Below are 23393 nucleotides of genomic sequence, written 5' to 3'. Positions count from 1 at the left end.
CCATGAAACAGACCTCCCTCTCCTGGGTATTTGGAATCAATAATCCTTTCCCCTGTATTGTCTGCTTCTATAGTTTCCTATCATTGGCTGGAAGGAGGGGAATGCCAGAGAGGACTTTCCCAGGGCAGTCTTTCCCTGCTGCAACAAAAAGCCAGAGACCCAAGACGAGGTGCAGATTGACTCCAAAGTGTCCTGGGGATGGGGTCAGAAGGGGTGGCAAGAGAGCTTCTTCCAGCAAATGCAGCCATTCAAGGGACTGTGCTGCACCCTGAGCGAGTGCAGTGTCTTTAAATCTGTTCCTCTCTGGCCTCTGTCCAGGAGGTGGGGTGTGAAGCAGTGGTCGCTTCTGCCTTTTTCTGGGGTGGGTGAAACAGTGGCCGCCCTTAGGGCTGGGCCCCAGGTATCTCAAGTTGCTAATCAGAAGTTGTGATCAGTCATCAGCTGTGCCCACCCCTAGTCTTGGTGGAGAGGATTTCTCTGTCCCTTTCTGTCACCAGCGAGCTGGCCAGGATCTGGACCCCATGGCGGCCTGCTGGGAGAGTGGGGGTGGGCACTGGAAGCCACATGCGTCGAGAGCTCTTTACCGCTCTTTGTCGTACTTTATCAGCCTCTTTCTCTGCTCTTCCCTGGTTGATGCACAGTGCTTATCTGGCCTCTGGAGTTTCAGATTAGTTGTCTCAGTTTCTGCCTGTTTAGTAGTAGTCAGTTGTGGTAGAAGGACTAACTCCGGGAGCTCCCTCCTCTGCCGTCTTCCCACTGCCCTCCCCGCTGTGTGTCTTAAACAACACAGCTCTGAGCTGGGGGGGTGAGTGGCACATCTACCTTGCCACTCTGTTACCTTTTTTAGGTATTTTGTTTCCCCCTCAACTCATTGTTTTTAATTGTTCTCCGTTCTTTCTTTCTTTTATTAGATGTCAATATCATGGTTTTTTTCCTTCTTATTCCCCCCCGCCCCCTGCTGTCTGCTCTCTGTGTCCATTTGCTGTGTGTTCTTCTGTCTGTTGTATTCTCATTAGGTGGCTCTGGAAACAGATCCCGGGACCTTCCAGAGTGGCAGAGAGGTGGTCGGTCATTCTCTTGCGTCACCTCAGCTCCCTAGTTCACTGCATCTTTTATTGTCTCTTCTTTGTGTCTCTTTTGTTGCATCATCTTGCTGCATCAGCTCTCTGTGTGGGCTGCACCACTCCTGGGCAGGCTGCTCTCCTGCGCGGGGCTGCACTTGCTGTGCGGGGGGGCACCCCTTTGCGGGGTGGCGCTCCTTGTGCATGGCAGCACTCCACGTGGGCCAGCTCGCCAGACAGGCCAGGAGGGCCTGGGTATCGAACTCTGGGCCTCCTGTATGGTAGGTGGAAGCTCTGTCCGTTGAACCACGTCTGCTTCCCCGTTCTTCATTCTTGATTGTCTTCCAGAGTTTCAAGAGAGGTGAATGTGCCCTTTTATTTTGCCCTCTCTAAGGGGAAACCTTTTGGGATTCCTTATGCCACTATTTTGATGCTATTGTTGGGTGAACGCCATTTTTAAGCCCAGTTAATTTGCAAGACTGCAGAAATTCAGCTCTTACAAATATTAAAACAAAGGTATCCAAATCTGAAAGTAATATCAAGTCCTCCCCCCCGCAACCCCAGCACTGACCAGTTTTTCCCTATTTTGTGTTCTGTTTATAGGGAGAACTCGGTCAGGGAAACTAAAAGCTCTTCTCAGTTCTCTGCCGCCTCGTCCCTTAGCTAAGACCTTGGCAGCTCCACAACATGCCTGCAAATCTGGTGGGGGCTGGGGAATGGGGGACGGCCCTCAGGCCTCCCGCCCTCCCAGGTGTTGCCACCTCGGTCTCCTGTGCTCTGTAAACACGTGGGCCCTTCTGGTCAGGCAGGTGGCCTCCAGTCTCGACCCCTCTTGGAGGATCTCAGGGGCCTGTGACCTGCAGCCTCAGGGCCAGAAGCCTGGCCGTTCTGGATTCTGGTACCCTTCTTTTTCCTTTTGGCTTTTGGGAGGCACTTCCCTGTCGGCCATTCCAAGCTTGGGCCCTGGGGGAGGCATCTTGGGTGGGCTTTGGTAGGGGTAGGGGGTGGTTGATTATCCTGGAGTGCTTGGTGTGGGGCTGCGCGGCGCAGAATTGTAGCGTGGCCCAGTGGCTGAGGCACAGTCGGCACCGGCTGCGTGGCCCACGTGGCCATCTTGGCATTGGCACTGGGAAGGATTTATTTGCTTATTTATGAAACAATTCCATTTTATTGATACATATTAGTAAAGCATACAGTCCATTCAAAGCATACAGTCCATGCCTTTTGTTGTAATCACATAGTTGTGCATTCATTACTTTCTTATTAGAGCATCATTATTTCAATACTAAAAATAAAAAACTCACCAATTCTCATCTTTTTATGCTTCCCCTATTGTACCTAGTTGCTACTTCTGGCTATTCTTGCATATTTATTTATTTTAAAGCAGTTTTTTTGGGATATATTCACATACCATATAGTCTCTCCAAAGTGTGTAATCAGTGGCTCTTAGTATAATCACAATGTTGTGCATTCATCACCAAAAAAGTTTTAGAACAACTTCATTACTCCAAAAAGAAAAGCTCCACGCCCCTTAGCAGCCACCTCTCAATCCCTCTGTCCTTCCCCAGCCCTGCATAACCATTAAGCTAATTTCATCTTTATAAATTGATTTATATTTATACATTAACTAAATGAAGTCATACAATATGTAGTATTTTGTGCCTGGTTTCTTTCACTTAGCATAATTTAGATTTTTTTTGGTCTGATACTAACGTCTTGAACAACTAGTAAGAAAGACTGTCTTATATATGCAATATCATCCATGCTTGGGTTTCACATGAGGTTTCACTCTGCTTTACCGTCCCATGTTACATTTTTTAGTTTTCCTTTCAGTAATTTACATGGCCTTAGACTTTCCCTTTCAACCACTTTCTTACTCATGTAACAGCACTGCTAGTTACAAACACAATGTTGTGCTTTCACCTTTTCTATTCATTTCCAAAGTTTAACACACATCCTTTTTTTACCAATTCTGCACTAGCTAACCCTCAGCTTTCCATTCTGTAAACTCATTCTCTTTTCTGGTGACACAGAAAAGTTATCGAGTTATTAACTCCATAAGATTACACATACATTGTATTTAGTTCATACTAGCACAGTCATACAGTATTTGTCCTTTTGTGTCTGGCTTGCTTCACTCAACATAATGTCCTCCAGCTTCATCCATGTTGTCATATATTTTACAATTTCATTTCTTCTTACAGCTGCATCATAGTCCATCATGTGTATATACAAGTTGATTTATCCATTCAACAGTTGATGGACATCTGGGTTGTTTCCAACTTTTGGCAATTGTGAATAACTTTTACTTTTGCTCTCGTGTGGTGAATGCCTGCGGTCAAAAGATCAGGGGGTATGGTGCCTTGAAATGGTGACGTCTCAAGCCTCTGTAGTCTTGGCTTAAGGATAGCCCAGCTAAAATCTTGCCATTCTGGTACTGTCATCGTCCTTTAAGTCTCCTCACAGTTAGGTCTTGAGTCTGTGCATCTAATCCCTTCTGACAGCAGTCTTGCATGAGTTTTCGATGGGTTGGTGATGTGATGAGAGAATGGCATCAGCAGACACTGTGTGCAGATGGGAGATTCTTTGAACGCCAGAGGGCATGGAAACCTGTGGAGACGGCTGTGCAAACGGCCTGTGTGGCTTTCAGGGCTCAGACAGGCTTCCAGGTCCTGCCAGGCCCCCCGACATTGGGCCCTCCTGATACCATGTGTGCAGGCCAGGGCGTCCTCTCTTGGAATGAGCACATCACTCTTCTGTAAACCCCATCCCCTCCCACCCCAGCTCTTTCTGTGGGCAGATCTGCTCATCATGTCCAAGGGACCCAGCTCATTCCCAGGAGTCTCCTAGAGAAGATTCCTTCCCAAAGCCACATGTCCTCGTAGACCTGGGCTGCAGCCTGCCCACCGTCTCCTTCTCCACTGCCCTTCCGCCCATGTCCTCCCACTCCCGCAGGCTCATGCTGCCGTGCTGGCCTGCCCTCCCCTGAGCTTGCGAAGGAGTGTCTGCTCAGGCCTCTGGGTCTTCTCTCCCTCCGCCTTCCCGCCCCCAGGCTCAGCTGCTCACCGCTCAGAGAGCCCTCCACACTCGCACTGTTTATCATACTTTCCACCCTTCAGAGCACTTACTGCATTCTGTAATTATTTTACATTTCTCTGGCTGCTTATTTATTTCTCTTGTTCTCTCCCAGAGGTTTGTAATCTCCCCAGTGCCAAGTACTGTGCCTCATACCCACTGCTCTCAGTGTGTATTTACTGAATAACAAGTGGACACATCACACATTTGCTGAAGGCACTGTGCTGTGCACGACTTACATGAGGCTTAAATAAATAACAACTGGCCTATTTAGATTTTTAAAAGAGATTTATTTCTTATTCCTCCCCCCCCCATCCATTGTCTGCTCTCTGTGTCCATTCGTTCTGTGTTCTTCTGCGTCTGCTTGTCTTCTCATTAGGTGACTCCGGGAACCAATCCTGGGACCTTCTGGAGTGGGAGAGAGGTGATCATTCTCTTGTGCTACCTCAGCTCTGCTTCTCTTATTGTCTCTCCTCTGTGTCCCTTTTTGTTGTATCATCTTGCTGTACCAGCTCTTGGCGTGGGCTGGCACTCCTTTGCAGGGCAGCACTCTTGCGCGGGGCAGCACTCCATGTGGGCCAGCTCGCCTTCACCAGGCAGCCCTGGTCATCGAGCCCTGGGCCTGTGTGGTAGATGAGAGCCCAATTGTTTGAGCCACATCTGCTTCCCTGGCCTGTTTCTATTAAGAGTCAAAGAATTTTCATGTGACAAAGATAAAAATAGAGGAAACACTAAAGGTTATGTTTAATTGGAATGTAGATTATATGGTTAAAAAAAAACACCACTCTGTTAAATCAATTGGCTGTTATAAACTTGTTGAAATGCATTTGAAAAATACTGTATTAACTCAAAGTGATGTAACTCAATTTGAGTGTTATAAATAAAAGACGTTGCTGCAGGCCTGTAATTAATGTGTAATATGGATATAGATTCTCTAGTAACTTACTTGATTTATTGGTATTTTCTCTTATGCTTTATTATTGTTGTTGCCTTTTAAGTTTTATACCTGACCCTTTTTTATTTTCAACTCTTTCTTGCCGGCTTTTCCTTTGCAGTTCTCATCCTTCAGAGAGTAGCTTTAGTTGAACTTATGGAATCTGATGTGTGGGCATTTCTTAACTCTTTAAGAGTGTGTTTAATCTTGTGATACAGTAATTCAGTGATAAAGTAGCAGTAAATGATGTTTATTTTCATTTTTGAGGTTAGAACACAATCCATATAAACAACCATGATTTTATACCTTCTTATTCATTCCTTTTTGCTTATGTTTCTTATGGCCACACAATCTGCTAATTCATAAATAACTTACAAGATTTTCCCAAAAAAAGAATGGAATTGGAGTAGAATGGAATTGTTCCAGAAACAATCAAGAAAAAATAAAATCCTAGGCCATTTTTCTCTGTCTTCTCACCCCTGCTTTCCTTGGAGTCTTTTTTTTTTTTAAGATTTATTTATTTATTTCCCCCCTTCCCCTCCTCCCATCCTTCTGTTTTTGCTGTCTGTATTGTCTTCTCTTCTCATTTTCTCTCCACTACGATTCACCAGGATTCGATCCTGAGGACCTCTTATGGAGGGAGAGGTTCCCTGCCAGTTGTGCCACCTCAGTTCCTGATTTCTGCTGCGTTTCACCTTGACGCTCCCCTTGTCTCTCTTTTGATGTGTCATCATCTTGCTGCGTCACTCACTTGCATGGGGCACTGGCTCACCATGTGGGCATGCTTTCTCTTCTTTTTCACCAGGAGGCCCCAGGGATCAAACCCGGGTACTCCCATATGGTAGGCAGATGCTCTATCACTTGAGCCACATCCGCTTCCCTCCTTGGAGTCTTTAGATTAGGCTATATTGGATTGAATTGGTGGAGTTAGATTTGATTGGCTTGGATGAGATGAGATTGAGGTGAGATGAGCAGGTATAAGAGGGGTAGGAGTCAGGGTAGGCTGTGGTGGGCCATCTTCAAGAAAATTTTCTCGTCCCCTGAAGTCACCTCTTCCTCTGTTGTATTTATCATTTTCCCTGGTATGTTTAAACTTGGATAAATAGAATATTATATGAAAGAAGAAGGCATGGATAAAAAATAAAGGGTGGCCAAAAACTATTTTGAAAATTAAGTATAGTAAGTTTACTGAACTACAGATCCTACAAATTAACTCAAAATACAGAAGTTTATGGACTATCTTTCCTATAGGAAATACAGGGTTCTCTATCTGTTTCTGAAAGGCTCTGCCCTGTGGTTGTCCTCTTGTGCTTGGGATGGTCTATGGCTGGGGCCGAGGCGCAGCCCTAGGGGAGGAGGCGCAGTCCTGAGGGCTCCCTCCACCCCTCCCATCCCCCCAGCGTGCACTTGCGCACACCCTTTAACAGATGGTAGCATACTGGACAGCCTGCCCTGCACCTTGTTTTTCTCACTTTCTGATACATCTTGGAGACTGATGTAAAGCAATATCAGGAGACTGGCACAGCATCCCACGCCAACCATCCCGTAACTTAACCAGCCGCGTGGATGGACAGGAGGTCATCTTTAATCTGTTATTACCAACAGTGTATGTTCCCCACTTTTGCCCATGTTGCGTATTCCCGTAGAAGTCGTTCAAGGGTCTGTCGCCCAGTCAGCCTCGCTTGAAGTCGCTCCTGCTCGAGTCCCAGCAGCAGGTGGAAATGCCGGCCGTCTCGTCACAGTGACCACTGACAGACGGAAGTGTTTTCTCCGCGCAGGCCAAGTACACGCCTCTCCTTAGGCAGGAGCAGTGCTGCTCCTTGGTCCGTGTATTTTAAAGCCACTGTGTTTCTTTTCCTGTGAATTTCTGTTGACTGCTGCTCATTTCTCTATAGTATTAAAAGTATTTTTCTCACTGATTTGTAAGAGATTAGTGCAGCCCTGGATCTGTCATAGGAGTTGAAACTGTTTCCGCAGTGTATTCTTTTTTTTTTTCCAAATGTACAAAGTTGTTTATTTTTCTTGGCAATTTAAAAATACATAACCATTTAAACTGAATACACATTTAGTGTCTTATTTCCTTATTATACACTTGTTATTACAAGGAACTGATCCATTCAGTTAAAACCTAACAAATATCACCAACTTTTCCTGTCTTATTTTTCTTAAGAGCATTAGTACATATATAATTTGTTATCCTTTTAAAAATGCTTAGAAAAATTACAGTATCAAAGTTCACATAAAGCCCTTTAAAAATCTGATGTCCCAGGTTGTAAACGTTAAGGGTGAATATTGACGCACTCTTCTTAGGAAGACCCTCTTGGCAGAGGGATTTAATACGAAGCAGGTTGCGTAAACATACGGAACTATCACAATTTTTAGTAGAACTGTTGCTAACTTGCATGAAGTTCACTTATCACATTTTAAAATGGTTTAAATTTCAACAGACACCACAGCACAGAATTTTTAATTTCATAATTAAATCAGGTAAGTGATGGTAGTTAAAAATTACATTCCTAATAATATGGGGACCTGATGTTACTGCTTTATTTAAAGTGCGGCTATAGGGACACGGACTTGGCCCAGTGGATAGGGCGTCCGTCTACCACATGGGAGGTCCGCAGTTCAAACCCCGGGCCTCCTTGACCTGTGTGGAGCTGGCCCATGCGCAGTGCTGATGCGTGCAAGGAGTGCCTTGCCATGCAGGGGTGTCCCCACGTAGGGGATCCCCATGCGCAAGGAGTGCACTCCGTAAGGAGAGCCACCCAGCACAAAAGAAAGTTCAGCCTGCCCAGGAATGGCCCGCACACACACAGAGCTGACACATAAGATGACGCAACAAAAAGAAACACAAATTCCCATGCCACTGACAACAACAGAAGCGGACGAAGAAGAACACACAGCAAATGGACACAGAGAGCAGACCATTGAGGGGTTGGGAAGGAAGGGGAGAGAAATAAATAAAAAATAAATCTTTTGAAAAAAGGTGCGACTATAAAACAGTATTTTAAAGCATAAATCCCAGATTTTCATTTATCAGATTCAGTTTTTCCTTTGCTAGACACTTTAACCAGTAATGCTGTTATTCAAATTCATATTGTGAAATTTCTTTCTGACTTGCTCATAAAAACTAGTCATTTTATGACTCACTTCATTTTAAATGGACAAAAACTACCTCCTTTTTATACTGTTATTACTATCCTGAATAAGTTTTCCTCAAATCAGTTATATTCTAAAGAAGAAAAAAGGTCATTATTAATTAAAAAGTGAAGTAAGATAAATTAGGAATTTAAAAACTGGAGCTCTAAAAATGTTTTGAGTAAAAGCTATCATTGGATTAAGTGTGAAGCCTTAGCTTTGCTATTTTGAGGATAGAACACTCATATACAGAGTATATACTAAGAAAAATTAGTTATATCTTATGATTCTTAAAAAGTCTCAGAAAATAGATAAGTGAGGAGCTTTGAGTGCCAGCAAAGCCATTTTTTCCTCCATGATATCAACATTAAACATTATGTTCCATCCCGCTACCTATATAGCTTTCACGTTTTCTTTGAAATACTCTTTTCTTTCTTAGTCTGTATTCATTAACAGCAAAAGTGCATTCGATTCCCTGATAATACATTTTGTTATTTTCTAGGACTAGTTTCTCTACTACTCTTTGTTTAATAATTTTCCTAGTTGTTATTGTTTATTCCTCCATCTGAGTTTGAATTTCATCTAAAATAGAATTTATACTTCTGTGATTGTGTTTTGTTTTTTTTTAATTCTCTCCTCTTCCGCCGCCTCCCCCCCCCAGTTGTTTGCGCTCTTGTGTCCATTTGCTGTGTGTTCTTCTGTGTCTGCTTGCATTCTCAGTGGCTCTGGGAATGTATCTCTTTTTGTTGTGTCATCTTGCTGCATCAGCTCTCTGTGTGTGCGGCGCCACTCCTGAGTGGGCTGAGCTTTTTTTCTGTCACCCAGGGTGACTCTCCTTACAGGGCGCACTCCTTGTATGTGGGGCTCCCCTACATGGGGGACACCCCTGCTTGGCACGGTACTCCTTGCACACATCAGCACAGCGTGTGGGCCAGCTCACCACACAGGCCAGGAGGCTCTGGGTTTGAACCCTGAACCTCCTATATGGTAGGTGGACGCTTTATCAGTTGAGCCACGTCCGCTTCCCTTCTGTGATTGTCTTTACTTTAATTTGTCCCGTAATGCTTTTTTCTGCTTTTGATGATGGGACTTCAGGTAGACTCTACTAGCATAAGTAGGAATGTGCTGTAGTGCCCTAATTGCCAGGCGCTGAACGAGGTGGCACTGGGCGCTGTGTTCAGTGCTGGGCTTCACCTGAAGAGCTGCTTCCCGATGGGGGGCCGTGGGGAAGAGCTGGCCGAGGCTGGGGCTCTCCTCAGGGCAACTCCTTATGTGCTGTTCTCCTCCGTCACAGGTGGTATCACTGAAGTCCCCTTTAAGTTTCCAAAATATTTAGAGTTCCACATAGTAGTGCTTTCTAATATGGTATAGTGTACAGAGATCTTTTTGTCACACAAAAAATAGTTTCTTTTTTCAATAAAATGTTTAATTCTTAATTTCAGGGTGGCTTATGGTGTTTTGGAGGAAATGGACTTCCTTATGCTGAGAGTTTTGGAGAAGTTCCTTCAGCTACAGTAGAAATGTTCTGTTTAGAAGCTATAGTGAAACATTCTGAGGTAACTTACATTTTCAAAATGTGGCTTACTTCTTATTATTACATAAAAAGAATTATACAAGTAGATTCATTTAAGAGAAATTATCCTGTTATTATAAAAGTAAAGAAAAGCTTTTTCACTTTTAATATTTCTGCCTATTTCCCAGTTTACTTGTTAGACTTAATACCCATGATTTAGCACCAGTACATGAATTTTATTTTTTCATGCTTTAAAAATGGATTTACAGTTAATTGCATATAAAGAAAGCAATCTTTCTACTAAATATGGCACTTATCTTTGAGTTATGTGTTAATCTACGCCTTTCTCAGATCATTTCTGCACATAATATTAGGTAATTAATTGTTATTCAACATCTGCCAAAAATGTTGGGAGAAAAGGAAATGTTTGGAGGATCATACTCCTGAATTACAACTGTAGTATAGAGCAGTGATCTTTTAAATTTTTGGCTTTGTGGCAGCTTTTCTATTAGGATCACAGTTTCTTCAAAAAAAAAATAAAAAGCCAAGAAACTTTACGTTTGTGCTGCTCAAATGTTAGTACATAAAAATCACCTGGAGGCATGTTACAAATGCATATTTCTTGTCTACCCTCCAGTGACTTTAATTTTGTGGGTTTGAGGTGGAGTGCAGGAATTTGCTTATTTAACACATCTCCCTGATGAGGTTGATGTGTCATCGTGGACAGTCTAACTTTGGGAACAATAAGACATGGCTTAAAGGAATGATGCTTCGTGGTCATCTTTAGTTCCCACCTGTGGAATTAGGAATTGAGCACAAAGAAGAGTTAAAAAGTGTTGTGGTACTGAAGGAAATGTAGGGAAATGAGCTGGAGCTTTTGTGATTATGAGTAGTTTGTGAAGCGATAGGATGTATCTTCAGGAGAAAGTAGCAGTGTTAAATTTCTCTCAAATTATTGTATATCTCATTTGATATACAATGAATGATTTAAAATGTGATGAAATTTAATAAAAATTCAGAAAACGAAACTTGTATCCTTGACGTGCTGTTATGTTGGCGAATAAAGCTCACGCTGGCAGGGGCAAGGCAGTGCCCAGTGACGTTAGATCATGGCAGTAATTCTTCATTTGAGCCTGTCCTCTCAATACAGGCTCCTCTTCGGTTTTCGTTTTCTTTTACCTCTTTTCTCCATTAAAAGTTCAAGCCCATCTCCCTCTCTATTTTTACATCATCTTTTTTTCCTGGTGGAACTTTGCTGGCTCCTGAGCTTTAGGCCAGCTCATAGCTGTGGGCGTTGGGTGCTCTGGGGAGTGGGTAAGGTGCAGGCGTTGCTCGCCCATGTGCGTGGGTCCTTGTGCACAGGAGCAGAACCTGCCTGCTGGCCTTGAGAGTTATTTCCTGTGGCTTGGAGGCAGATTTCCCAAGTCAGGACTACCTTAAGGTAGTTTCAAGCCAATCAGAGCAATCAGTGTAAACCAAAACAAGCCTGGCCGGTTATTTCTGATTAAGAGTGAAGCAGAACAGGGTTCAGAAGTCCTGGTGAGATACGCCTCCTTAGAGTTGCCGTTGCTGTGGATGATTTAAATGAGCGGAGCCCAGCGTTTGGAGCATCCTCTCGGGGTCTCTGTGCTTGAGCAGGGCCATCAGAATGCTGTGTCGGCTAGCGTGGGGAATCTGTCCTACGTAAAGTGAGCTTTCGTTAATTTGTTGTGCTAGATATCCACACATTGTGACCAAATTGAAGCAAATGGAGGCTTGCAACTACTTCAGAGGCTGTACCAGGTTTACAAGGACTGTCCTAAAATACAGAGAAGTATAATGCGCATCATCGGAAATATGGCTCTGAATGACCATCTCCACTCCACTATTGTTCGCTCAGGTACCTGCTTCATATACGATATTCTGGATTCGGCCTTTGTTTGTCCTCTCCCACCTCCACCTGAATGATGCCTTTTTCTTTTTCATTTTTGTTATAGCAACTTTATTGAGATTTAATTTACATACCATACAACCCACCTATTTAAAATGTTCAGTTCAGTGGTTGTTCATAAATTCAGAATTGTGCAGTCCTCACCACAATCATGTTTAGAATGTTTTCACCACCCCAGAAGAGACCCATCACCGGGTAGCAGTTGTTGCCCGTGTCTGAAACCCCCAGCTCTAGACACTGCTAATCTCATTTCTGTTTCTGTAGATTCGCTGGTCTGGACCTTCTGGAGTCATACAACGTGGTCCTTCGTGTTTGGTTTCTTTCCTGTAGTTAACAATGCATTACTTTTTCAATAGGTTTAGAATTTCCTTAGGGTTTTTTTTTATGGGTCCTTGGGGCCTGTAACTTTAGGAATTGCTCGAGACATGTGGATGCTCCACACCCAAGGCCGTCAGTAGGGCCTACTTTCCTAGGGTGGCGTAGCAAAGCCCCAGCCCCTGTGACTTAGAGCAGCAGACGCTTACTGCCTACAGCTCTGGGGTTTGGAAGCTGGAGAGCATGGTGCCAGCAGGGCTGTGCTGCCTTTAAGTGCAGGGAAGAAGCTGGCCCGGCCTCTCCCGTGGCTCCTGGCCGCGTGCCTGTAGTTCAGGCATGCTCTGCCACAGCCGTTCCATGGTGTCCACCCTCTTCTTAAGCCAACACCGGTCAGATTCGATTGTGGGCCCAGCCTACCCCAACGTGGCCTCACTGTGACCTCGCCAGTCCCATCTGGGCCAACCCCATTTCTACTTAAGGTCACATTCTGAGCTAGAGGGGATTAGGGCTCCAGTCCAGCACAGTGTGTGGACAAGGGACAACCCAGCACAGTGTGTGGACACAGGTCACCCCAACACAGTGTGTGGGCTCAGTTTAACCCCCGAAACAGTGTGTGGACTCAGGTCAGTGCAGCACAGTGTGTGGACAAGGGTCAGCCAACACAGTATGTGGACTCAGTCAACAGTGTGTGGACACACACACAGGGTGCCATGATGACAATCTAAGAAATGTTTTAGGTGTTTTTTTTTTTTTTTAAAGATTTATTTATTTATTTAATCCCCCCCCCCCCCCCCCCCCCGTTGTCTGTTCTCTGTGTATTTGCTGCGTCTTGTTTCTTTATCCGCTTCTGTTCTTGTCAGCGGCACGGGAAGTGTGGGCGGCGCCATTCCTGGGCTGGCTGCACTTTCTTTCGCGCTGGGCGGCTCTCCTTACGGGGCGCGCTCCTTGCACGTGGGGCTCCCCTACGCGGGGGACACCCCTGCGTGGCTGGGCACTCCTTGTGCGCATCAGCACTGCGCATGGGCCAGCTCCACACGGGTCAAGGAGGCCCGGGGTTTGAACCGCGGACCTCCCATGTGGTAGACGGACGTCCTAACCACTGGGCCAAGTCCGTTTCCCTACTTGTTTTTTTTTTTAAAAGATTTATTTATCCCCTCCCCCCCTTGTCTGCTCTCTGTGTCCATTCGCTGTGTGTTCTGTGTCCACTTGTGTTCTCGTCAGATGGCACTGAGGATCTGTGTCTCTTTTTCTTGCGTCATCCTGCTGCATCAGCTCTCTGTGTGTGTGTGGCACCGCTCCTGCATGGGCTGTGGTTTCGCGTGGGGCGGCTTTCCTTGCACAGGGGCCACTCCTTGCGTGGGGGGCACCCTTTAGTGGGGGCATCCCTGTGTGGGCCAGCACTCCTCGCATGCAGCAGTACTGCACGTGGATCAGCTCACCACATGAGCCGGGAGGCCCTGGGTATCGAACCCTTGGACCTCCCATGTGGTAGTCAGATGTTCCATCTGTTGAGCCACATCCACTTCCCGATGTTTTAGTTTTTAATTAAAATTTTTTTAATATGATTTGGTTAACCAGAAGGTATAGTCAGATTAAGAAGAGGTCTGCTCTATAATTACTGTTTTCCTGAGGGAGAAACTTAAGACTATGCGAGTGTCTTGCTCCTAGAGTGCTGATAATTCCTGCCTGATCTGCTCTTTACCAGGATGGCTGAGAAATTATTTTCCAACTCCAGCATGCCTTTTGCAGATCATATTCGGCACCTGGCATTCTCCGGAAATAAGAGCCTCTCCCTTGTTTGTGCATGTGTACATGTACCTAGGTATTTATTATGGGCATAGACACAAGTTCCGTTTTTGTTTTTTTTAATTTATTTCTCCCCTCTCCCTCCATTATCTGCTCTCTGTGTCTATTTGCTGTGTATTCTTCTGTGTCTGCTTGTATTCTCATTAGGTGGCTCTGGGAACCCATCCTGGGGCCTTCTGGAGTGGGAGAGAGGCGACCATTCTCTTGTGCCACCTCAGCTCCCTGGTGTGTTGTGTCTCTTTTGTCTCTCTTCTGTGTCTCTTTTCATTGTGTCATCTTGCTTTATCAGCTGTCCACATGGGCTAGCACTCCTGCACGGGGCAGCGCTCCACGTGGGCCAGCTCGCCACATGGGTCAGCTTGCCTTCACCAGGAGGCTCTGGGTATCAAAACCCTGGACCTCATATATGGTAGAGGGGAGCCCAATTGCTTGAGTCACATCCGTTTCCCAAGTTCCTATTTTTAATGGTGTACGATTAATAATTTGATGTACAGATTGACCCAGATTTGTCTAGTGGGAAACCTGCCAATTTGGTTGCTGTATTCTTGAGCTGAGGTCCCATTACTTTAAGGGAAATTTCTATCCAAGATGTTCCAGGCTCACTTCTCTGAAGAACCCTGTTTCCTCTTTGTGGAGAATTATTTTAGAGACCAAATCTCAGTGCTACATCTGCCTGTTGCTCCTGGGGCTTTTCTGCTTCTTTTTCTCTGGAAGGTGCTAGGTAATATGTCCGTACGTACACAAATAAATATACATATATGTGTATATATGTACATATGCACAAGGTAAATACACATACACACACATGCTCATACATATACGTATATAGGTAATCTGTCCACACACATACAAATAAACATACATGTATGTGCAGATGCTTATACATAAACATACATAAATAATATGTCCACGTATATACAAATAAATATATATACGTGCATATCTACATACATATATAGGTAAAATGTCCACATATATACAAATATACATATACATACATATGCTCATACAGATACATACAGGTATTATGTCCACATAATATGCATATATGTGCAGATGCTCATACATATTCACATATAGGTAATATTATGTCCATGTATAACACATGTAACTATACATGTACAGTCGTATATTCATACACATATATAGGTAATATGTAAATATATATACAAATAAATATACATGTATATTCATTTGCTCATAGATAGGTAGATAGGAAATCATGAATTTACACTTAAAAGACTTGATCAGCAGTTTTAAATTTTTAATGTAGTTGAATTCAGGGGTTAGCAAACTTTTTCTATAAAGGGCAAGATAGTAAATATTTTAGGTTTTGCAGGCCAAATACAGTTTCTTCTGCACATTCTTCTTTGTCATTTTTATTTGTTACAATTCTTTAAAAATGTAAAAATAGCTCATGAGCCATACAAAAACAGGTAATAGGCTTGACTGGGCACAAGGGGCATAGTTTGCCTGTTGGGTTTTGATTAGGATTGTATTGAATCTGTAGATTAATTTGGGGAAATTGCTATTTTAAGAATACTGATGGGAAGTGGACTTGGCCCAATGGATAGGGCGTCCGCCTACTACATGGGAAGTCTCAGCTCAAACTCCTTGACCGGTGTGGAGCTGGCGCACGCGCGGAGCTGATGTGCGCAAGGAGTGCTGTGCCACATAGGGGTATCCCACGCGTAGGGGAGCCCCATGTGCAAGGAGTGCACCCTGTAGGAGAGCCGCCCAGCATGAAAGAAAGTGCAGCCTGCCTAAGAATGGTCCTGCACACTCGGAGAGCTGGCACAGCAAGACGCAACAAAAGGAGACACAGATTCCTGGTGCTGCTGATGAGGATAGAAGCGGTCACAGAAGAACACACAGCAAATGGACACAGAGAGTAGACAACTGGGGGTGGGGGGGTGAGAGAAATAAATAAAAAATCTTTAAAGAATACTGAGTCTTCTAATCAAAGAACATGGTATATCTCTTCATTGAGGTTTTTAATTTGGCAATGTTTACAGCAAGAGATCTTGCACAAATTCTTGTTAAACTTATTTCTAAGTATTTCATGGTTTTGATGGTGTGGTAAATTTGAAAATTGTACTGTCTAATTGTTGGCTGCTATCATAAAAATACAATTGATTTTTGTTTATTGGCACTGAATCCTGTGACCTTACTTTTTTGAAGATTCATAGGGTTTTCTATGTAAACAATACTGACACCTGCAAATAAGGCAGCATCACTTCTTTCTTCTCAGTTTTTTAAATTTCTTTTTCTAGCTTTTATTATATGATCTGTGACTTTTGGAACATGTTCAATAGTAGTGGAACTGACATCCTCGCCGCCTTCTGGCTTTTATGGGGCGTGTTGACTACTTCATCATACAGTGTGATGTTAGCTCTAAGTTTTTCATAGATGCCCTTTATCAGAATGAGGAAGTTCCTGTCTCTTCCTAGCTGTGTTTTTGTTATAAATATGTATTAAATCATGTTAGATGTTCTCTCTGCATTTGTTGAGATGATAAGGGTTTATATCTTTAATATAATTACATGGTGAATTAAATTGATTCAACCTGGGATAATCCCCACTTGAACATGATATCCTTTTTATATTTCTGGATGTGACTTCCTAATATTTTGTTAAGAATTTTTGCATCTGTGTTCATGATAGATATTGGTTGGTAATTTTTATTTTTGCTACCAATGTCTTGTTATGTTTTGGTATCGGAATAATGTTGCCCTCCAAAATTTAGTTGGGAAATATTTTTATCGTCTCCATTTTCTGAAGGAGTTTGTATAAGATTGGTATTCTTTCTCCTTTAAATGTTTGACAGAATTCCCATCTGGCTCTGGAGATTTCTTTGTGGGAAGGTTTTTTGACTACAAATTCAATTTCGCTATTAGCTATAGGGCCGGCCAGTCACGGTTTTCTTATTCTTGTGTCAGTTTGGGTATGTTAAATTTTTCAGTGAATTTGTCCATTTCCTCTAAGTTGTCAAATGTATTGACATAAAGTTGTTCTTTTGTTTCATTATCTGTTTTTTTAACAAATCAATTTTATTGATGCATATTAACAAAGCTTACAATCATTCAAAGTGTACAGCAATGGTATTTGGTGTTGGTATTTGGTCTCATAGTTGTGCATTCATCACTTCAGCCATTATTAGAGCATGTTCATTATTTAATAAAAACAATAATAAAAAACAAAACAGACAAAAAAAAATCCATCATCTTTTAGTCTCTCTATGCTTCCATCACTATACATAGTGATGTAAGAAAGAATACTAGATTTTGTTGAATGCCTTTTCTGTATCGATCATGTGGTTTCTTCCCTTCAATTTGTTAATGTGGTGTATTATGTTAATTGATTTTCTTGTGCTGAACCACACTTGCATACCAGGGATAAATCTCACTTGGTGATGGTGTAAAATTCTTTTAATATGTTGTTGGATTCTGTCCACAAGTATTTTGTTGAGGTTTTTTAATCTATGTTCTTTTGAGAGCTTGGTCTGTAATTTTCTTGCAGTGTCTTTATCTGGCTTTTGTATTAGGGTGATGTTACTTCATAAAATGTGTTGGGTAATTTTCACTCTTCTTCAATTTTGGGGAAGAGTTTAAGCAGGATTGGTATTAATTCTTCTCAAATGCTTGATAGAATTCACCTGTAAAGCCATCTGGTCCTGGACATTTCTTTGTTGGAAGATTTTTGATTACTTACTCTCTTTCCTTGTGATGGGTTTGTTGAATTCTTGTATTTCTTGTAGAGTTAATGTAGGTTGTGCATTTCTGGGAATTTGCCCATTTTATCTAGGTTGTCTACTTTTTTGGCTTACAGTTTCTCGTAATATCCTCTTATCCTTTTTATTTCTGTTGGGTCAGTCGTAATATACCCCCTTTCATTTCTGATTTTATTGCATTTTTTTCTCCTGTTTTCTTTGTTAGTCTGGCTAGGAGTTTGTTGATTTTATTGATATTGTCAAAGAGCCAGGTTTTGGTTTTGTTGATTTTCTCTATTTTTTTCCCCAACTTCTTTTATTTTTGCTCTAATCTTCATTATTTCTTTTCTTCTGCCTGCTTTGGGATGGGTTGCTGTTCTTATTCTGGTTTCTCTAGGTCTCAGTTAGGTCTTTTATTTTAGCTCTTCTTTTTTAATATTGGTGTTTAGGGCTATAAAATTCCCTCTCAGCTCTACTTTTGCTGCATCCCCTAAGTTTTGATACATTGTGTTCTGGTCTTCATTTGTCTCAAGATTATTATTAATTTCTCTTACAATTTCTTCTTTGGCCCAGTGATTGCTTAGGAGTGTGTTGTTTAACCTCCACACATTTGCAAAATTTTCCCTTTCGTGTCTGTGACAGTTTAAGATTATTTATGAATCTAAAAAAGAGAAAGATGATGTTGTGAACTACTCTGTTCCTCTGGGTGTGATACCCTTTATTGTATTAAATTCAGTTGTGGGGCCTCTGATTAAGATGATTTGATAAAATCAATTTAGGGCTTCTGATTGGGCTACATCAGTGTGGCATAGCTCAGGTTGGGTGTCCACCCCCTTGCCGGGTCTGCTGTAAATGGAAACAGAGAGAAAGACTGAGACAGGCACAGGAAGAGAGAGCCCTGTCATTTTTGATCCTGAGGCCCCGGGGAGAGATGGGCCATTTGCCTCATAGTTTGCAGCTGACCTGGGGAGGAGACCAGAACAGCTGAGATTAATGTAGACGCGCCTCCCTTCCCTCCCCCCCACCTCCCCCCCAAGAAAGAGCCCTATGCCAGGAGAGAGAGGATGGAAGCCCAGGGGTAAGGAGAAACCAGGCAGAGATCAGCTACCATCTTGCTTCAACACGTGGCAACTGCATTTGTGAGAAAGTAACCTTGAGTTAGACTCTGTATGGCCTTGTGACTAAGCTTTTACCCCAAATACCCTTTATAAAAGCCAACAGATTTCTGGTACTTTGTGTCAGCACCCCTTTGGCAGACTGCTATAGAATTTGGTACTAGGGAGTGGGGTCATGCTGGTAATTACCAAATGCTGTAATGGTTTTATAAATGGGTAAGGGGTATTTTTTGGAGGAATTGTGAGATGCTTGATGGAAATGCCTAGATTGCTTTGAAGAGACTGTTGGTAGGAATATACAGCCTAAAGTTATTTCTGGTAAGGCCTTAGAAGGAAGTGATGAAACTGTTATTGGAACTGGAGGAAAAGCAATCTGTGTTTTAAAGTTGGAGAGTGCTTAGCAAAATTGACTCCTGATGTTATATGGAAGGAAGAATTTGAAAGTGATGAGCTTGGACATTTAGCTGAGGAAATTTCTAGACTAATTATAGAGAATGCTGCTTGGCTTCTCCTTACAACTTATAGTAAAATTTGAGAAGAAAGAGATAAGCTGAGAACTGAATTGTTGGGCACAAAGAAACCAGAGACTGATTCTGGAAATTCCAAGCTTCTGGAAATCAAGCCTCCAGACGATAGTGCCCCATTTGAGGAATTAACTAAACTTGGAACTTGTAAGTCAGGATTGAAAATGTAGCTATCCAGGAAAGACTTGTGGAAAGTCTTACTGTCTGATGGCTTGGACCCCCAACAAGCTTTTTGCGAGATCTGTCTGAGCAAAACCACTGTCAGTCTGGACGAAAAGAGACAGGGAGGGGAGAGGTGGAAGGGAAAACAACTTTAAAAGGAAAACCATGGTAGCTGAGGCCTGGAATTAAGACATTTCCTTGGGCCAAGAAAAGGACTCCACCCATGTGGCAACTGATTGGTGAGAAAGCAACATTGAGTTGAACTCTTTAGAGCCTTGTAACGGTAAGCTTTTACTCCCAAAAAAATACTCTTTATAAGAGCCAACAGATTTTTGGAACTTTGCACTGACACCCCTTTGGCAGGCAAATACATCATCTATTATTGATTTCCAGCTTCATTCTATTATGATATGAGAAGGTGCTTTGTATAATTTCATTCTTTTTATATTTGTTTAGACCTGCCTGGAGAAAGATCCATGAGCACTTGAAGAATTGTAACCCGCTGATTTGGGATGCCACATGGTACATATGTCTGTTAGAGTTAGCTCATTTATCATATTATTCAGGTTCTCTGCTTCCTTGTTGCTCTTCTGTCTATTGATGTGAATGCTGTGTTGAATTTGCCAACTATTATTGTAGAGATGTCTGTTTCTCCCTTCAGTTTTGCCAGAGTTTATCTTAGATATTTTGGTGCACCTGGGTTAGGAGCATACATAGTTATGACTGTCACTCCTTCCTGGTGGATCGTCCCTTTTATTAATATGTAATGGCCTTCTGCATCTCATCACTTTTTGCATTTAAAGTCCGTTTTGTCTGACATTAGTATAGATACTCCTGCGTTTTTTGGGTTACTGTTTGCATTGAGTATCTTTTTCCAACCTTTCACTTGGATATATTCCTTTGCTTGGGCCATGTCTTCCATTTTTTTAATGTGGCTTGTAATTTTTTGCTAATGTCTAGGCATCTGATTATGGTCGTAAATTTACTCTGGTGCTCAGTTTCCCTCTCTTTTGTGATGGAAGGCTTAGTGTTACTGCTGTTCTTTGATTCTTGGTTCAGCCTGTTCTGGGTTTTTAGGATCATCTGTTTAGTTGCTCAAATCCAGGCCCTGGACTCTGTAATGGGTTGCAGACCCACTTCCAAGGAGGTTGGGGAGGAAGCTGTAAAGGTCTAAAAAAGCCTCTTACTTATTTACTTTTAATTTCTTTGCACGGACCTCCTTGGTCTGCTAGCAAAGTGTGCCCTTCAGCCGCCCTCTCAGTTCAAGCCCTGGTTGGAATGTGTTTGCTACAACAGGAACTGCAACACTGTGACAGAGGATCCTGTCTCAGGGTGTTTTAGAACGTCCCAAATTACACTTTCTCAGAGGCTGTTCTCCAGCCTTTCATGGCAGCCCCTACTTTTTCCTGGGTAGGAAATAATTCCACTGCCTTCTGCATCTTCAAGGACCAGACCTAGGCAGTAGGGAGGGTTTTGTGGTTTTGTGAGAGTTGGAGCAGTAACTATATTTAGTCTTCCAATCCATAAACATGGAATGCCCTTCCATTTGTTCAGGTCTTTTTAAAATTTCTTTTAGTAGTTTTTGTAATTTTCTGTGTGCAAGTCCCTTACATCCTTGGCTAGATTTATTCCTAGATATTTGATTCTTATTAGTTGCTATTGTAAATATTTTTTTTAAGTTTTATTTCTTCTTCTGAGTGTTCTTTCCTAATGTATAGAAACACTACTGATTTTGGGGTGTTGATCTTGTTCCTGCCACTTTGCTGAATACATTTATTAGCTCTAGGAGCTTTGTTCTGGATTTTTCTGGATTTTCTGTATCTAGGATCATGTCATCTACAAATAGGGAAAGTTTTAGGTTTTCCTTTCCAATTTGTATGCCTTTTATTTCTTTTTCTTGCCTGGTTGCTCTGGCAAGAACTTCCAGTGAATAACAGTGGACCTTGGGCATCCTGGCCTTGTTCCTGTTGTTGGAGGGAAAACCTCACCATTAAATAGGTGTGAGCAGTGGGCTTTTCATAAATGTCCTTTATCATGTTGAGGAAATCTCCTTCTACTCCTAGTGTTCTAAGTGTTTTTACTAAGAAGAGTGCTTGATTTTGCCAGATGTCTTTTTTGTATCACTTGAGATGATTGTGTTTGCTTTTTTCTTTGTTCTGTTAATGTAGTACATTACACTGATTTTCTTGCATACTTTGGATAAATCATACTTGATCGTGGTGTATAACTCTTTTAATATGCTTTTGTTTTCAATTTGCTAGTATTTTGTTGAGGATATTTGCACCTAATTCATGGTTGATATGGTCTATAATTTTCTTTTTGTGGTCTTTATTTGGCCTTGTAAAATGTGCTAGGGAGAGTTCCCTTCAAGTTTTTTGAGGAATTGCGCAGGTTTGGTGTTTCATTCTTCTTGTATGTTTGGTAAAATTCCTCTGTGAAACCACCCTACTGGACTTTTCTTGACAGTTTTGATTACTGATTACTAGTTAACTGATTTGTTGAGCCTTTTATTTCTCCTTGAGTCAGTTTAGCTAGTTTGCATGTTTTTAGGAATTTGTCCATATCATCTAGGTTATCTAATTAGTTGGCATATAGTTTTTATAGTGTCCTCTTGTAGTCCTTTTTATTTCAGTGGGATTGGTAGTATTGTGCCCCTTTTCATTTCTGATTTCGTTACTTGTGTCCTCACTCTTTTTTTTCTTCTCAGTCCAGCTAAGGTTTTGTCTGTTTTTTTTTAAATAACCTTTTCAAGGAACCAACTTTCGGCTTTATTGATGCTCTCTTATTTTTTTAATTCTCTATTTTATCTTTTTTCTCATCTTCATTATTTCCTTCCTTCTGCTTACTTTGGGTTTAGTTTGCTCTTCTTTTTCTAGTTTTCTTCCAGTTTTGAGGTTGGGCCTCTTAATTTGAAAGCTTTCTTTTTTCATGTAAGCATTTAGTTACAAGTTTGTTGTTCAGCACTGCCTTTTCTGTATCCTGTAAACTTTAGTATGTTGTATTTTCATTTTTGTTTGCTTCAACATGTTTCCTAATTTTGCTTGTGATTTCCTCATTAACCCATTGGTTGTTTTAGGGTATGTTGTTTATTATCCATATATTTGTGAATCTTTCATTTCCCCTTTTGTCTGATTTCTAGTTTCATTCCATTGTAGTTGGAGAAGATACATTGCCTGCTTTCAGTATTTTTGATCTCTTGAGACTTGTTTTGTTACCTAAGATTCAGTCTATCCTGGAGAACGACAAATGTGTAGTGAAGACTGTCTTTTTTGTTGCAGGGTGAAGTATTCTGTATGTGTCTGTCAGGTCTAGTTGGCTTAGGGTATCATTCAGGTCTTTTATTTCCTCATTATATTCTGTCTAAATGTTCTATCCGTTATTACAAGCATTGTATTAAGGACTCCTGTTAATATAGAACTGTCACTTTCTCCCTTTAAATCTGTCAGTCTTTGCTTCTTTGATTTTGGGACTCTGCTGTTAGGTACTTTTATAACTGTTATGTCTTCTTGAGGAACAGTTTCGCCAGATAAAGAATTCTTGGCTGGCAGTTTTTCTCTTTCAGTACCTTAAATACATCTTGTACCACTTTCTTATCAACTCCATGGTTTCTGATTAGGTGTTGTTGCTTAGTCTAATTGAGGTTCCTGTGTATGTGATGCTTTCTGAATCCTCTCTTTATCTCTGATATTTGACTTTCTGAATAGATTAGGCCTATTTGGATTTGTTCTGATTGGAGTACATTGTTCTTCTTGGATATTGATAGTTATGTCTTTCATAAGGGTTGGGAAGTTTTCGGTCATTATTTCCTCAAATATTCTTTCTGCTCCTTTTCCATTCTCTTCTCCTTCTCAGATACTGATAGTGTATATGTTTTTGCGTTTCACGTTGTCATTCAGTTACCTGAGACCCTGTTCATTTTTTCCATTCTTTTCTCTTTCTGTTCTTCTGTCTTTTCAAGTTGTTGCTAGGTCCTCCAATTCACTAACTCTCTCTTCCATCAGATAAAATCTGCTGTTATGCCTCTAATGCATTTTTTTAAAAAAGATGTATTTATCTGCTCCCCACCCCCGCTCTTTGTTTACGCGTGCTATGTCTGTTCGTTGTGTGCTCA

General features: G+C 42.0%; 1 protein-coding gene across 10 annotated transcripts in view; it reads left to right on the top strand.

Annotated features, from left to right (window-relative positions):
- The window catches only part of SERAC1 (serine active site containing 1), a 92429-nt gene that overhangs the window by 46642 nt on the left and 22394 nt on the right, over window positions 1–23393 (top strand). For all 10 annotated transcript variants that reach the window (XM_071212546.1, XM_058289621.1, XM_058289624.2 and 7 more), the window contains 2 exons: window positions 9651–9764; window positions 11438–11600. In XM_071212546.1, coding sequence (XP_071068647.1) covers window positions 9651–9764; window positions 11438–11600 — 277 coding nt within the window. The remainder of the gene's footprint in view (window positions 1–9650; window positions 9765–11437; window positions 11601–23393) is intronic.

The sequence above is a fragment of the Dasypus novemcinctus genome, chromosome 28 (genome assembly GCF_030445035.2).
Source record: "Dasypus novemcinctus isolate mDasNov1 chromosome 28, mDasNov1.1.hap2, whole genome shotgun sequence".
NCBI lineage: Eukaryota > Metazoa > Chordata > Mammalia > Cingulata > Dasypodidae > Dasypus > Dasypus novemcinctus.
Note: the sequence above shows the minus strand (reverse complement) of the source record. Positions and strands in the feature narration are given on the sequence as shown.